We start from the raw sequence: 16,323 nt of genomic DNA on the forward strand, positions 1-16,323 counted from the left end.
GGGGCGGGGCGGGGCCGGGGGCGGGGCGCAGACGGCCGGGACTCCCTTCCAGCTCCGCGCCCGCAGCTCAGCGACCATGGGGGCGCGGCTGGGCCGGCGGACCGGAGCCGAGGCGGGCTCGGAAGCCCGGGCGGCGGCGGGGTGCGGGCCCGCGCCCTATGAGCGCCGGGTGCGCTGGCTCCGCGAGATCCAGTCCACGCTCCGCGAGCGGCGGCCCGAGCGCGCCCGGCAGCTGCTGCGCCTCCTGCGCCAGGCGAGAGAAGGAGCGGGCCGGCCCGGGGCTGGAGGCCGGGGAGGGGCCGGGAGCCGCGGGCTGCGGGCCTGGAAGGGGCCGGGAGGTGCTGCGGAGCTGGCCCGGGGCGCGGGAGGCAGGGCTGGCCCCGGACGGGCGCGCGGGCCGGCAGGGTTCCGAGGGGAGGGCACGACTGGCTGAAGGGGCTTGTCTGGGCGAGAGGGCTAGGGACAGAAAGCAATCGGCTAGAGCGGAGGCCCGCGAGGCTGCGGGGTGGGGTGGGGGCTGTGAGTGCGGAGGAGGGGGCCGCGACGGTGTCCACCTCTCTGGGGTTTGAGAGGTCAGTTGTGTGTGTTGAGGGTGCCCCAAGCCTGGAGCTAAGGACCCAGATTCAGGCCTTGGCGGGAGAAGGGAGGAGCGGCAAGGGAGCGGTGGGAGGGGGACGAGATCTTATACTGCAGGGCAAGGGGAAGGGGACAGATCCTGGCTCCTCCAGGTTGAAGGGAGGCACTGCACAGGAGCCTGGAGAGAGGACCCTGGGAAGTGACAGCCCAGCTGGTCAGCCAGTGCGACCCACCATGAGCCTATAGCAGCTACAACTCACATCACCCATCCTCCTAACAGGCAAATCACACCCACTGAGTACATACACCTGGCATCTGTACCTCACAACACCACATCTGGACTGGGGTGGGGTGGGGGGGCAGTGCGCCTCTGGTCTCACACACACCAGGTACCGGAGCCAGCCCGGGGTGCCCTAGGAGACATGGGTTCTGGTCCCAGCATCACCACTGGGCAAGCCACTTCCCTCTCTGGCCATGTCCCCATCACCCACAGCAGCTGCCACCACAACCTGCCCCGTCCAGGAATCTGAAATCAGCCACGCAGGTGTTTGGCCTGCAGGTGGATGATTAGAGAAGGGAAACTGAGGCTTGGAGAACAGTGGTGAGCCTATGACCACAGAGCAGACTGGGGGGCAGCGGAGGCCGGAGCCCAACCTCTAGTCTCCCAGCCCCGCTCCCTGCTGCACTGGGTTTCCTTTCTCTAGGCTGACAGGGCTGGAAAGGTGGGGCTGGCCCTTTAAGAGGAGCTGTCCAGACCAGCAGAAGGCTGACTGTGTCTGGGGCCCTGTCTGGGTCAGCCCAGGCTCACCAGCTAGCCCTCTCTTCTGGATCCTCCCTAGCTGGCATTTGTAACTTGAATGGTGTTTAAAATGCAAACAGCAAAGCAGCACCAAATCAGCTAGACCATCCAGAGGTACAGATCTTTGTCTGGGATGGCATCTGGAGCCCAAGCACCAGTGGGACTTTTTTTTTTTTTTTTTTTTTTTTAGCTGGGAAACCAGCTATGTTGCCCCCTTGTGTCTCAGAGGTCAGGATTCCCAACCAAAGAGGGGGCTGTCCTGCCCCACAAGCCACAGGGACTCTGCAGTTATGGCCCTTGGGCATTCCCGCTTGGCCTATCTTCCTGTACACAGGGGGCTTGCGCACAGACCGCGTCACTCTCTGGCTTGGGGAGGGCCCAGGGGTCTGGAGGCCCCTCCTGGCTGTGCCTGCCCCATCAGCTTGTCAGTATAATCTCTAAAAGGGTGTTCAGTGCCACACCAGGCCTGTGGGAATAACAGGAGGAGAAGCCCAAGGACTGAAGGGCAGGCCAGGGGCCCAATGGTGAGGTCTCTGTGAGGGGTGGGAGACCTGGAGGCTGGAGAAAGAGGCTGGTGGGCTGGGGAGGGTGGGAATGCCAGGCCGCTCATGAGTCTCTAGTGTTACACAATGAGAGCATTTGGTCTCCACCAAAGGGGTTAAGGGTCAAGTTTAGGTGTGTGTTTCCTGGAGCTGGCTCTGGCAGCCCAAGGGTGGGAATAGATGGGTGTTGGGAGGTCGACAGGACCGGGAGGAGGCTGTTAGGGTGAGAGGCCTGAAACTCCTGGAGCAGTGGGGAGGGAGAGCTGGGCAGAGATGGGTGAGGGAAGAGTGCAGGGTGGTTCTGGGCCCCTGCCTGAGTGCTGGGAAGATGGGGATGGCGATGCCCTTTACTATGGGGCACAGGAGGTGAGACGCGCTTCATGGCAGGAGGTGAACATACCCAGTCTAAGCTGCCTTTGGGACATCTGAGCTGAGAAAGGGGCCCATGCCTACAAAAGGGGCCCGGACCTGTCAGCAAACAGATGGTGGCCAGAACTCGGGAGAGCTCAGGAATAAATGGAAGAGAGGCAAATGGCCCCGAAGGAATGCTGGAGGACAGCAGCATTGGAGGGGTCATCGGAGGAGCCCCCCAAAGAACCCTCCAGATAAGCCCAACCCCAGCGGAGGCAGGTGTCACAGTACCATGTTTTGCCTCCGGGGAACCAGTCTAAGGGTTTGGGAACCTACTTATCACCTCCCTGAAGCCCCCGATGCACTGACACTCTCCTCATCCAAAGGGTCCACTTGCCTCTGGACAGTTGGCCCATTGCCGCCTGGAAGCATCCGGGAGGGAGACAGAGAGAGGGGAACAGACGTGAGGGGCTGGCTTGGATGGGGGCCTGGAGAAGGGAGAGCCCAACTCCTGGCTCACTCAACTCTCCTCACCACCCACAGGACCTGGGCCTCGAGGGGACCCTCCTCACTGACATCCTCTACAGGAATGTGGCCTTCCTCAATCTGGTGGACCCCATCTCCCATGACCTGCTTGTGAACCTGGCCCGGGAGGTGCAGTGCCCCAAGACGGTGAGGCCAGTAGACATGGACCTCAGGCTGGGCAGTGCAGCTGACAGGGACCAGGAGCGCCCAGGGCTGGGAGCTAGGAGCCTCATTCTCATCCGGCTTGCTTCGAGGCCTTAAGCAGATCAATGTCCCTCACTGGGACCCGACGTCAGCTTCAGTGTACTAGGAACACGTGTGAGCTGTGCTTTCCTACACCTGAAAAGTCTTGTGTTGGGTAGACCTGCTTCCTCTGCGCCAGGACCCAGGATCCAGGCAGGAAGTCATACAGGGACCCTGCGGGACATAGAATGTTCTGACAAATCTGCTGACGGAACCAAACTCCCAGCCTCTGAGTTCCTGGGGCCAGAAGAGAGCCGCCCTCAGCTGGAAACCCTGTCCGCATGTCCCCATCCTGTATGGATACACTTGGGGACAAGTGCTCACTGCTTCCCATAGCAGTGCGAGCCACCAACAAATCCCTCCTCATGTTGAATTGGCGTCTGTCACCTGGGGCCTCCATTCCCCCCGCTCCGCCCCTCCCAAGCCACCACATCTGCTCCAAACTCCACTCTGGTGGCACCTGCAGACATCCTGCCATGAACATTGAAGGTGCTGTGCTCCTGACACAGCCCCCAGCCCCCAGCCCCCAGCCCTTTGTCACAGTGAGTCCCTGCGTGAAACAGTGGTGCCCACTATGGGCCCGGCCAGCCCCGAACTCCGACACTTATATGCAGACATCACCGAGGATCCTGAGGCTAGCCTAGAGCCACCCAGTGACTGCCAGGGCTTGTTGCCACTGTGCGTACGCACTGTTAACAGAGGAACAGGGCAAAGAATGTGCTGGGTAGCGGAGGTTGCACAGGGCCAGCTTTGTGGAAAGCAGAACATCCCTGTTTTTCCATCCGAGCTAGGTCTCTACGAGGGCCCGCTTAGGCCCAGGAGAGAGCCAGGTCGCAGTGCTGTAATGCATGAACCCTCCCAGATCTGGCAGCCCAGACCCAGGCCCTATGGGCAGTCTAGCTTGGAGAGTGAGAGGAAGAAGAGCATGCTGACCTGGCTTGTTTCTATTCCCTGGGGGTGGCGTCAGTGGAGCAGGGTTCCCTGGAGGGGCCTGGTTCTGCCTCCCCTTGTGGCGAGTCCCCGGGGAGCGCTGAGGGTGGGCAGGGAGCCCGCTGATAGCCCGGGACACTGGCCTTGGGCCTGAGGACAGGGAACAAGGGCCCATTGTCTAGGCCTCCTCCCGCCGAGCACTGCGGGCCTCAGACCAGCCTGTCCAGTTACCAGCGGGCAGCCTCCCCTGGCTCTGTGCCAGGCTACAGCCAGGGTGGGGGGTGAGAGGGGGAGGCTAGTGGGCAGTTCAGTGATCCATGATGAATCATGTGCTGGGCCACACACTTGGATCCCCAAGGCCCAGAGGGGGATGGGAGGGGCTCAGCCTCACCCTGACAACGCCGCCCCTCAACAGGACTATGAGCTCTGGAAGTCCTCGGATAAGATCTGCCGGCAGCTAATCTACCACCTCACCCCTCACTCCAAGCGGCAGCGGGGGTCCAGCCTGCCCCGGAGGAAGACCCAGAGCTGGTAAGGGGAGCCTATAGCCACAACCCCACCTCGTGGCCCCTGAGGGTCCCTTCCTAGGCTGGCATGGAGAGGTAGCTCAGCAAGAGGCTGGTGCCTGAAACCCTACCCTGTGAGCCCCTCACTCTTGTCTGCACCACAGCCCTGGAATGCTCCCCAAGCCAAGTTGCACCCTCTGTGTGACCTGCCTCCTGCTGTTTGCTCGCCCCTCAATCCCTGGCCTATCACAGGGCCTGGTCCTGATCCGGGCCAAGATGACCTCAGCAGACGTCTGCTGAATCCTCACAACACGCTATGGAGGGAGACAGATTCTGGGACATGATTCCAGTTTTACAGGAAAGGAAACTGAGGTTGGGAGAGGCAAAGTGGCTTGCCCAAGGCCACACCCTGCCCTGATTTTCCTACAGCTCTTTGAAAAGCCTTTGCCAGGCTGTCTGAAGCCAAGGCCTCCACAGCCAGCCTGAGAGCTTGCTCTGCCATGGGGTCCCCCTCCCAGTCACTCCATCACAGCTCCGCGGCCAGACAGCCCGGGGACTGGCTGCAGATAACCAGGTCCAGGGACCCAGAACCACAGCCCCAGAGCTCTCCTCTACTTGCTTCCCCATCCTTTGAGCCTGGTGGTTCTCGATGAGCCCAGAGCCCATGGGGTTGTTCCCTGCCACAGTGGCTGGGGCCCTGGAGGTGGTCACACTGCCTATATGCATAGTACGGCCATGTTCAAATGACAGGAGAGACCTAGAGGGGGCTCCAGGGGTGGTGGGGGTCCCTTCTTGGTCTCTAAACTTCCTTTCCAGCTTAGAACACAGGGGGCCCTTCACCTCCCAACAGCCCACCCCTACACCTCCCAACACCTCCCCTCTTGCTACTCTGGGCCTGTCCCCTCTCTAGCCCCCAAAGCCGGGGGGACCAGCCTGATACCGTGTCACCCTCATAGGAACATCTATCTGTACCCACAAAGGGTCAACCTTGGAGGAGGTGTGGGCTCAGGAGTCAGAGCACCTGGCTTCCCTCTTAGCGGTGTGGGACCATGCAAGAGTCCTGTCACCTCTCTGAGCGTCATTTGCTCCTCAGCAGAATGGGATAATCATTCTTACTCTAGATGTAACAGGTGTAGCCACGCAGGCATGCAGTAGGTTTTTATAATAATGGCTCGGGGAAGCTTAACACATGTTATTCCTCACAACAGCCAGGTCCCCTTTTCACCAAAGGAGAAAATGAGGCTCAGAGGGATTCCAAGAATTGCCCATGGCCACCCATCTAGAAAGTAGCATGGCCTGACTGTAGGGCCTGGGTCCCGCTACTACCGCGGGCTGCCCTGACGGGTCACTATCTGCAGCCAGTGGGGACCTGCCTGGGCCATGGACCCTTGCTCAGTCCATCCTTGCCTGCCACCTTCCCACAGCCTCGAGAGCAGCCTCCAGATGACTCAGCTGGCGGGGGAGACCGTGAACCTTTCGGGGATTCTGCTGTCCACGAGGGATGTGCGGCACATCATGCGCTACCTGGGAAGCCAGGGAGCCGGGCTCACGGTGCTGGACCTGAGCTTCACGGGGCTGAGCGACGAGCTGCTGCGCCTGATGCTGCCCAGCCTCTGGACGCTGCCCCACCTCACCCAGCTCCTGCTCAACGGCAACAGGCTGACGAGGGCCACTGCTCGCGAGCTCACTGAGGCCGTCAAGGACTCTGCCAAGTTCCCCGCGCTGGTCTGGGTGGACCTGGGCAACAATGTGGACGTGACCTCCCTGCCCCAGCCCCTGCTGGTCGGCCTGCGCCGGCGGCTCAGCCAGCGCACCTCACTCCCCACCATCTACGAGGGCCTGGACCTTGAGCCTGAGGGCGGCGTGGCTGGGGCCACCTCTGCTGCATCCACCTGGGGCTCTGCAGCCGCTGGGCCAGGGTCTGAGCCCCAGGCCTGCTGCACGAGGTGACCCGCCACCCACCCTGGCTCCTGCCTGAGTGCCGATGCTCCTAGGCACATGGCATGGGGGATGATGGAGGCCCTCCAGGCCCCCAGAAATCCAGTGTAAATGTGCAGCCTGGGATGAAGGGGATGGAAGGAGAAGGGGTTCACCAGAGTCCAGATGGTCAACCCAGGATGGACTGTCAGGCTTCCCTCGGCAGGAAGCGCCCGGCACCTGCTGTGCCGATCCCACAGTAAACGGTGATGTCCTGCTCTGCCTCAGCCTTTCTGCACCGTGGACCTCAGGGCCACTGAGCGCCAGCCCTGCTTTTGGGGTGGGGAGGAGGGGTGGTCAAAGATTCAAGGATGCTGTCGACCTGGAAGGGAGGGACCAAGCTCACACTGACATCCCCCAGGTGCTCCCTGGTCAGACACCAAGGTGTGGGGTTGGGTCCACCTGTGGGCTGGGGAGTTAGAGGAGGCTGCCAGGAACCTGACCTTCACATCTGGGTGGGGCTTGGAGAGGAGTAGGTTGGGAGGCCACAGAGGGGCAAAGCTCAGAATGGAGCCCCACAGTAATCTTGTGCCTGAGCCCAGGACCCCTTGGACTGGGGACAAGACTGTGCTGACAGGAGGCAAGGTTCATCGCCCACAGAGCAAGTGCTGCCCACCACCCCTAGTACCCCCCCCCCCAGGCTCCCTGTACTTATTGGGCAACTCCACGGGGTTAGGAGATACCCCCGACCAGAGACAAAGAGCTTGTGTGTTCCCTCCAGGCCCTGAAGGCCCACGTGCACAGTCCTTCCCTCTGGTGGACCCCAAAAAAGCATGCAGGAGGTGGAGGTGGGCACATCCAGCAGCGGGTAGTCGGGGGTGGAGCATTCCTAGGGCTGCCCCAGGGGTAGCCTGTACCCAGCAGGGGGCTATCTCCCATCCCCCTAAGGACCATCAGGGCAGGCTCCAGATCAGAAGCCTAAAGTCATGGTTGCCCCTCCCACCCCAGCCTTGTGTGGAGAGCTGGAGTACAGCCCAACTAGGTGTTGGGCAGGGCAAAGACAAGGAAGGGACTTAAAGATGTCCGGGGGCGGGAAACTGAGGCCCAGAGTGGGGAAGCCAGCAGCCTAAGTCTCCCATGCAGAGCCAGGTCAGGTCTGGGGCAGTGGGGATCCTCATGGATGAGGAGAGACCTGGTGGCAGAGAGAAGCCCGCTGGGCCAAAGAGAAGATGGAGCTCACCCCTGGGCCTACGTACTCAGGCCCACCAGCTGACCTTCCTCCACATTTGGGCCCACAGGGGACCATGAGTCAGCACGGATTCCAGCCTGGCCAGATATACAACAGCCTCTTGGGCCAGAAAGGAGATGGTCAAGAAGGGTGAGGACGGCATGGTGCTGGGTTCCAGGACCAGGCAGGAGGTGGGGAGGAAAAGAGCTCCCTCTCGGCTGCTGCCTGCCCACCCCGAGGGCAGGCCCCCGCCAGCCTGGCTGCTTTTGGAGGAACCCTTATCTGGATGTGGTGGGAAGGGTGTGAATAACACCAGGTTCAGCCCAGCTCTCTGCTCCTGACTTGCTGTTGGGACCTGGCCATGGCCTCCTCTCTCCCGGCCTTGGGTCTCTCCTTTTTCCTCTGTATTAAATAGGGCTGGCTCTCCATAGTTCCTTCCAGCTCTCAACCCACCATCCTGGGGTCCTGACCCTCTCGGTCGTCCTTGTTTTAAAGACATGGGCCTGACCATTGGCTTGGGAGCCACAGAAGTGTCTCCGGTGCCCTCACTCCGGAGCAAGGGGCTCAGGCTCCCTGGAGCAAGGCAAAGCAGGGTGGGTGATGAAAGAGGCCGGCAGAGAGGAGAAAGATGGGGAAACCAGCCTTGCACTGGTCAGGCTGTTAAGTCCATCACAGGCAAGAAGTAGTGTTCTCCTGTGATTCTTTGCTGGAGAAATGCCTACCTCTCTGCTCCCCCCAGCCCTCTTGCTCCCCCCAGCCCTCCTGCTCCTCCAGCCCTCCTGCTCCCCTCACTCCCTGCCCACCACTGGCCCCAATCCAGCCCACAAACCTTGAATGTCGCTGCTGGGAGAGACTCCTACCAGAATGGTGTGACAGCCTGAGCGGGGTGTCACCCGGCGAGCTCTGGGAGAATTCAGGCGGCAGCAGCTGGTCTCAATCTCCCCGCCTCTCAGACGGAGGCACGCGATGCAATAGTTGAGCTCAAGCATAAACCCGCTCAAGAGAAGAGGGTTGGCCTTGTTGCCAGGCAGGTGTCCACAGCCCCTTCACAGGCCCTCCTGTCAGGGCCTCGCGGCCACCGGCTACTCTACAAGCAGGGACACTCCGGGAGGAGGGGGCTTGTGCCGTGAAGCCTGGTGGGCAGAGAGCCCCCGCCAGGTAGCCTCCAGCCTGAGTTCCAGACCCGAGAGGCAGCAGGTGGGCCTGGCCCAGGCCCGTCTTGGAGGCAGGTAGGCGTGGCCTGGTCGCAGCCCTGTCACCCACTGGCAGTGTCCTCTCGGGGCCTGTTCCTTCATCTTGGGAACTAGTACACCAATCCTCCCCTTATCCTGCTGGAGAGAGCATGACAAGGTCTGGAAAGTGCCTGCTGTTGGGCGGGGGGAGCCCACAGGGCAGGCACTCTTCAGCGTCAGTGGGGCCCCCACCCAGGGCCCCCTGGATGGAATGGCAGGAGCCCAAACCTTCAGAACTAGGCAGAGCTGAAGCCCGTTATTTATTTGGAGAGTACTCCTGTAGCTTTTCAGTGGGCTAGGTACTGTTCTGATGGCTTTACTCTCCTTTAATTCTCTTCTCCCTTATAGGTGAGTAGCTGAAACAGGGAGAGGTTAAGTGATCTGTCTAAGGTAAAGAGCTAGAAACTGGAGGAGATGGGATGTGAGCCAGGAGGCCTTTGTCTGTGATGCTACAGCCATCCTGAGGGCTGGGGATTCACTGGAATTCTTGAGCAAGCCCCTGCCAAAGACACCATTCGACACAGGAGACCATCACAGGGCTCTGATGGCAGGTGTCCTGCAGTGGGAAAGACCCTCAGCCCACTCCCCCTAGCACAAGACCAATCAGGACCTCCCTGGACCTGTTTTTTCGTGTGCAAAATGGGTGGGGAGGGGAGCAGCGAGGACCCAGGCCTTGCCCCCTTCCAGGATTGAAAGGGACAGATGGGAAGTGGGTTCGGAAGTACTCATCAGACTGAATGAAACCCAGCCAACTGCATGTACCTTCACCTCTCTGGGCATCAGCCTCCTCAAGCCTAAACCCGCCTTGCCAGGATGTTCAGTGCACTGAAGGGAGATGTGTAGGAAAGATACCTGTGATCCACAGGACCTCTGGGACCAACACTTGGCGACTTCTTTTCTGTCCCAGAAGGGAGAATATTTGAGCCCAGATAAGGTGCTTTCAATATGAGTTTACAGCAAATGTCAGCCTCTGCTGAGTCTTCGTCTTGAAAATCCAAAATCTCTGGCAGCTGATACCAGTGGTTGATATCAACCCAGCACAGAGGTTTTTCTCTAGGTTCTGGAGGGAAAGGAAAACAAACTTCTTCCTCTTAGAGATAGTTGCCGATCATCAACAAAAACCAGTATTTCCTTTCCCAACTGTATACTTCAATTTTAATTTTTAAAAATTGTGTTTTTATCTTTTTAATTTTTTTTAAAGATTTTATTTATTTATTTGATAGAGAGAGAGAGTTAGCAAGAGCAGGAACACAAGCTGGGGTGTGGGAGTGGGAGAAGCAGGCTTCCGGGAGAGAGAGAAGCAGGCCTCCCGCCAAGTGGGGAGCCCAATGCGGGGCTCGATCCCAGGACCTTGGGATCATGACCTGAGCCGAAGGCAGACGCTTAACGACTGAGCCACCCAGGCGCCCCTATTTTTTAAATTTTTTTTAAAAAAGACTTTATGTATTTATTTGTCAGAGAGAGAGAGAGCACAAGCAGGGAGAGCGGCAGGCAGAGGTAGAGGCAGGCTCCCCTCTGAGCAAGGAGCCCGATGCGGGACTCGATCCCAAGACCCTGGGACCATGACCTGAACGGAGGCAGCCACTTAACTGACTGAACCACCCAGGCGTCCCTATTTCTTTATTTTTTTTAAAAAAAGATTTATTTATTTCGGGGCACCTGGGTGGCTCAGTCGTTAAGTGTTTGCCTTCGGCTCAGGTCATGATCCCAGGGTCCTGGGATCGAGCCCCTCACCGGGCTCCCTGCTCAGCGGGAAGCCTGCTTCTCTCTCTCCCACTCCCCCCGCATGTGTTTCCTCTCTCGCTGTGTCTCTCTCTGTCAAATAAATAAATAAAATCTTTAAAAAATAAGATTTATTTATTTCAAGAGAGAGAGAGTGGGGGGGGCAGAGGGAGAGAGAGAGAGAATCTCAGTCAGACTTGGAGCTGAGCGTGGAACTCCACTTTGGGCTCAATCTCACGACCCTGAGATCATGACCTGAGCCGAAATCAAGAGTCAGGCGCTTAACCAACTGAGTCACCCAGGCACCCCCAGAATTGTATAATCTTTCACTGTAGTACAACTGAAATAATAAAGTGAACATAACAAGTGTTACAAAATTTTTTTTAGATTTATTTATTTATTTCAAATTTTTTAGAGAGAGAGAACACGTGTGGGTGCTTGTGTGTGCTTGCATGTGTGCGCACGTGGGAGGAGAGGCAGAGGGAGAGAATCTTCAAGCAGATGCCCCTCTGAGTGCAAAGCCCAAAGGGGGCTCAATCTCAATCTCACGACCCATGAGATCATGACCTGAGCAGAAACCAAGAGTCAAGACACTTAACCAACTGAGCCAGCCAGGTGCCTCAACAACTGTTACAATTTAAAGTGTACAATATGGTACATTCTGACTGCCATGAAACCACCACCACAATCAAGACAGTAAAGATATCTGTCATTTCCAGAAGTTTCCGTGTGCCCCTTGATAATGCATCCTTCCTACCCCTCTCTGCCCACTCCCTTCCAAGCAGGGGTCTTTGACCTGCTTGCTCTCCTTATAGATTAGTTTGCATTTTCTAGAGGGTTTTGTTGCTTTTTTTTTTAGTTTATTTATTCTTTTGGTAATCTCTACGCCTAATGTGGGGCTTGAACTCACGACCCTGAGATCAAGAGTCACACACTCTTCCAACTGAGCTAGTTAGGCGCCTCTATAGTTTTAGATATATGGACGTTTAGATATATGGAAGAATACGGGGTGTACTCTTTTATATTTCTTTCACTCAGCATAATTATTTTGAGACTCCCACGATGTGGCATATATCAGTAGTTCCTCTTAATTGTTGAGTCGTATTTTATTGGTTGGATGTACCACCATTTATTCACCTGTCAATGGACATTTGGGCTGTTTCCAGTGTTTAGCTATTAAAATACAGCTGCTATGAATATTCATGTACAAGGTTTTACATGAACATATATTTCCTTTTCTTTTGGATAGTAGTATCTCATTATGGTTTTCTTTTCTTATAATATCTTTGCCTGCCTGGTTTCGCTTATCAGGGTAATGCTGGTCTCATAGAATGAGTTGAGAAGTTATTCCCTTCTCTTCAATTTTTTATGAAGAGTTTAGGAGAATTGATATTATTTCTTCCTTAAATATTTGGTAAACTTTCTCAGTGAAGGCACATGGGCCTGGAGTTCTCTTTGTAGATGGTTCTCAACTACAATTCCAGTTTCCTTAATAGGTATAGGACTATTCAGGTTAGTTTCAGGTTAGTATTTCTTGAGTACGTATTGGTATTTTGGATCTTCTAAGGAATTTGTCCATTCATCTGAGTTGTTGAATTTGTTGGCATAAAATTTTTCATGATATTCCCTTTCAATATCTGTGGAATTGGTAGTAGTCACCTCTCTCATTCCTGAGACTGGTAATTGTGTCTTTTTTTTTTTTTTTCCTGATCAGTCTGGCTAGAGGTTTATCAATTTTATGATCCTGATTTTCTCTATGGTTTTCTGTTTCCTATTTCATTGATACGCACTTTGATCTCTTTCTTCTGCTTACTTTAGGTTTCATTGGCTCTTCTTTTTTTTAATTTATTTTTTATTTTTTGTAAGTAATCTCTACACCCAATGTGGGGCTCAAACTCACAACCCCAAGATCAAGAGGCGTGTGCTCCACTGACTGAGCCAGCCAGGTGCCCCTTTTTCTAGATTCTCAAATGAATTTTCTTATCTGGTATTAATATAGGTGAGATCATTGATCTGAGGCCTTTCTTTTTTTTCTAATATATATGTTTACTGCTATAAATGTCCTGTCCCCCCATCCCACCAAGTTCTGTTTTAGTGGCATCCCACAAATTCTGATATGTTGTGTTTCCATTTAAAAGTCAGGTCATGGGGCGCCTGGGTGGCTCAGTTGGTTAAGTTTCGGCTCAGGTCATGATCCCAGGGTCCTACCATCAGGCTTCCTGCTCGTGGGGAGACTTCTTCTCCCTCTCCCTCTCCCTCTGCTCCTCCCTCTCCCTCTGCTCCTCCCCCTGCTCATGTTTGAGCATGAGCCCGTGCTCAGCGCTTTCTCTCAAATAAATAAATAAAATCTTCAAAAAATAAATAAAATAAAAGTCAGTTCAAAATATTAATTTCTCTTTTGGTTTCTTCTTTGATCCATGGATTACTTAGAAGTGTGTTATTTTGTTTCCAAATTATTTAGAGATTTTCCAAGGATCTTTCTGCTAATGATTTCTAATTTAATTTCTTTGTGGTCAGACAACATAGTATGGCTTTGAAGCCTTTTGAATTTTGGTAAATGTTCTGTGTGCACTTGAGAAGAATGTCACTTGAGAATTCTGCTATTGTTGGGTGGTTCTATTAAGTGTTAATCAAAATCAAGTTGACTACTATATCCTTGCTGGTTTTCTGTCTACTTGAGCTATTGATTTTTGAGAGGGGAACTGAAACCCCTGACTGTAAAGGTATTTGTCTATTTCTAGTTGCATTTTTTGCATCATGTATTTTGAAGCTTTATTATTAGGCGGATAAATGTTTAAGATTCATATGGCTCCTTGATTAACTGACCCTATCATCATTATGAAATGACCATTATCCCTGGTAATATTTCTTTTTTTTTTTTCAAGATTTTATTTATTTATTTTGAGAGTGAGCAAGAGAGAGCACAAATGGGGGTGGGAAGGGGCAGACGGAGAGGGAGAAGCAGACTCCCCGCTGAGCAGGGAACCCAATGTGGGGTTTGATCCCAGGACCCTGGGATCATGGCCTGAGCCGAAGGCAGACGCTTAACCAACTGAGGCACCCAGGCAGCCCCCTGGTAATATTTCTTGCTCTGAAACCTACTTGTCTAATATTAATATAGCTATAGCTACCGCACGCAGCTTTCTTTTGATTAGTTGTTACCAATGGTATTATCTCTGTCCATCTTTTCACTTTTATAACCTATTTTGTGTCTTTAAAGTGTGTTTCTTACAGGTAGCATATAGGTGGGTTCTGCTTTTCAATTTTTTAAAATTTTTATTTAAATTCTAGTTAGTTAAAATATAGCGTAATATTGGTTTCAGGAGTAGAACTTAGTGATTCATCACTTACATATAACACCATATCTTCTTTATCCATTCATCAGTCGATGAACATTTGGGCTCTTTCACAAAACTGAGATCTTGATGGTTGCTGAGACTAAGAGTCTGAGGCTCAACTGATTGAGCCACCCAGGCGCTCCTAATAAGTTCTTTATCGATTTTAGATACTAACCCTTTATCAGATATGTCATTTGCAGATATCTTCTCCCATTCCGTAGGTTGCCTTTTAGTTTTGTTGATTGTTTCTTTCCTTGTGCAGAAGCTTTTATCTTGATGAAGTCTTAATAGTTCATTTTTGCTTTTGTTTCCCTTGCCTCTAGTGATGTGTCTAGTAAGAAGTTGCAGGTTCTGCTTTTTTTTTTTTTTGAAGATTTATTTAGGGGCACCTGGGTGGCTCATTGCTTAAGTGGCTGCCTTTGGCTCAGGTCATGATCCTGGGGTCCTGGGATTGAGTCCGCATCGGGTTCCCTGCTCTGCAAGGAGTCTGCTTCTCCCTCTTCCCTGCTTGTGCTCTCTCTCTCACTAATAAATAAACAAAATCTTTTAAAAAAATAAAGATTTGGGGTGCCTGGGTGGCTCAGATGGTTAAACATCTGCCTTTAGCTCAGGTCATGATCTCCAGGTCCTGGGATTGAGCCCCACGTCCGGCTCCCAGCTCAGCAGGGAGTCTGCTTCTCCCTCTTCCCTGCTTGTGCTCTCTCTCTCTCTAATAAATAAACAAAATCTTTTAAAAAAAATAAAGATTTGGGGTGCCTGGGTGGCTCAGATGGTTAAACATCTGCCTTTAGCTCAGGTCATGATCTCCAGGTCCTGGGATCGAGCCCCACGTCCGGCTCCCAGCTCAGCAGGGAGTCTGCTTCTCCCTCTCCCTCTGCTTGTGCTCTCTGTCTCTTCTCTCTCAAATGAATAAATAAAATCTTTAAAAAAAATAAAGATTTATTTATTTTAGAGAGAGAGAGAGTTGGAGGGAGGGGCCAAGGGAGAGAACCTCAAGCAGACTCCCCACTGAGTGTGGCACCAAATGTGGTGCTCAATCTCACAACCCCTAGATCATGACCTGAGCGAAAATCAAGAGTTGGATGAGCCACCCGGTGTCCAGCAGGTCCCGCTTTTTAAAATTCAATTTGACAACCTCTGCTTTTAAATTGGAGTGTTTAGGGGTGCCTGGGTGGTTCAGTCGGTTGAGTGTCTGCCTTCAGCTCAGGTATTATCTGAGAGTCCTGGGATCAAGCCCCACATTGGGCTCCTTGCTCAGCGGGAAGCCTGCTTCTCCCTCTCCCTCTGCCTGCCGTTCCCCCTGCTTGTGGTCTCTCTGTCAAGTAAATAAATAAAATCTTTTTAAAAAATTAAAAAAATAAATTGGAGTGTTTATACCATTTATAATTAATGTGATTATTAAATGTGACTGTTAATGTGATTATTAATTACATTTAATGTGATTCTTGATATGGTTAGTGTGGTTATTAATAGGTCATTATTTTTGGGGCACCTGGGTGGCTCAGTCGGTTAAGCAGCTGCCTTCGGCTCAGGTCATGATCCCAGGGTCCTGGGATCAAGCCCCACATTGGGCTCCCTGCTCAGCAGAGAGCCTGCTTCTCCCTTTCCCTCTGCCTGCCGCTCTGCCTACTTGTGCTCTCTATCTCTCTGTCAAATAAATAAATAAATAAATAAAATCTTAAAAAAAAAAAAAGAAATTTGATACTTTTTTATAAAGACAAAAAAATGACCTATTTTTTTTTAATTTTTAAAAAAGATTTTTTTTATTTATTTATTTGAGAGAGAGCTAGAGTGAGAGAGCACCAGCAGAGGGTGGAAAGCAGAGGGAGAAGGAGAAGCAGGCTCCTCGCTGAGCAAGGAGCTGATGCAGAGCTCGATCCCAGGCCCCCGAGATCACAACCTGAGCTGAAGGCACAAGGCAGACGCTTAACCAACTGAGCCACTGAGGCACCCCTCAAATTTGTTTCAATATCTAGTTTCATTTTTAAATTAAAGCTGTTAGATAATTTTTTGTAATTTAAAATTCATTATCAGAGGTGAGGAAAACATTATGAAGCTATTACTGACAGTGAATAAAATTATTGGACTATGCATTTATAAAAGCCATGTTTAATACTAAAAGTTCCAGTTATACTACTTAACTGACGGAAATATACTTTAGCTCTTTATTTCTAATTTTTTTAATTTTATTATGTTATGTTAGTCACCATACATACATCATTAGTTTTTGATGTAGTGTTCCATGATTCATTGTTTGCGTATAACACCCAGTGCTCTGTTCAATACGTGCCCTCTTTAATACCCATCACCAGGCTAACCCATCCCCCCACCCTATTTCTAATTTATTTTTTATTTTTTATTTTTTTTAAGATTTTATTTATTTATTTATTTATTAGAGAGAGAGAATGAGAGAG

General features: G+C 52.7%; 1 protein-coding gene across 2 annotated transcripts; it reads left to right on the forward strand.

Annotated features, from left to right (window-relative positions):
• The first annotated feature begins 55 nt into the window (after positions 1–55).
• On the forward strand, positions 56–6,671 carry LRRC75B (leucine rich repeat containing 75B). 2 transcript variants are annotated; one of them, XM_034989244.1, is made up of 4 exons: positions 56–253; positions 2,812–2,940; positions 4,382–4,497; positions 5,897–6,671. In XM_034989244.1, the coding sequence occupies exons 1-4, from the start codon at positions 77–79 to the stop codon at positions 6,420–6,422; spliced, it is 948 nt and encodes a 315-aa protein (XP_034845135.1). In that variant the 5' UTR covers positions 56–76; the 3' UTR covers positions 6,423–6,671. The 2 variants fall into 2 exon arrangements, with proteins under 2 accessions (XP_034845135.1, XP_034845136.1); XM_034989245.1 differs by lacking the exon at positions 56–253 and having other exon boundaries at positions 2,775–3,578.
• Positions 6,672–16,323: the final 9,652 nt, after the last annotated feature.

This window comes from Mirounga leonina, unplaced genomic scaffold, assembly GCF_011800145.1.
Source record: "Mirounga leonina isolate KUSES-001 unplaced genomic scaffold, KU_Mleo_1.0 Mir_481, whole genome shotgun sequence".
Lineage (NCBI taxonomy): Eukaryota > Metazoa > Chordata > Mammalia > Carnivora > Phocidae > Mirounga > Mirounga leonina.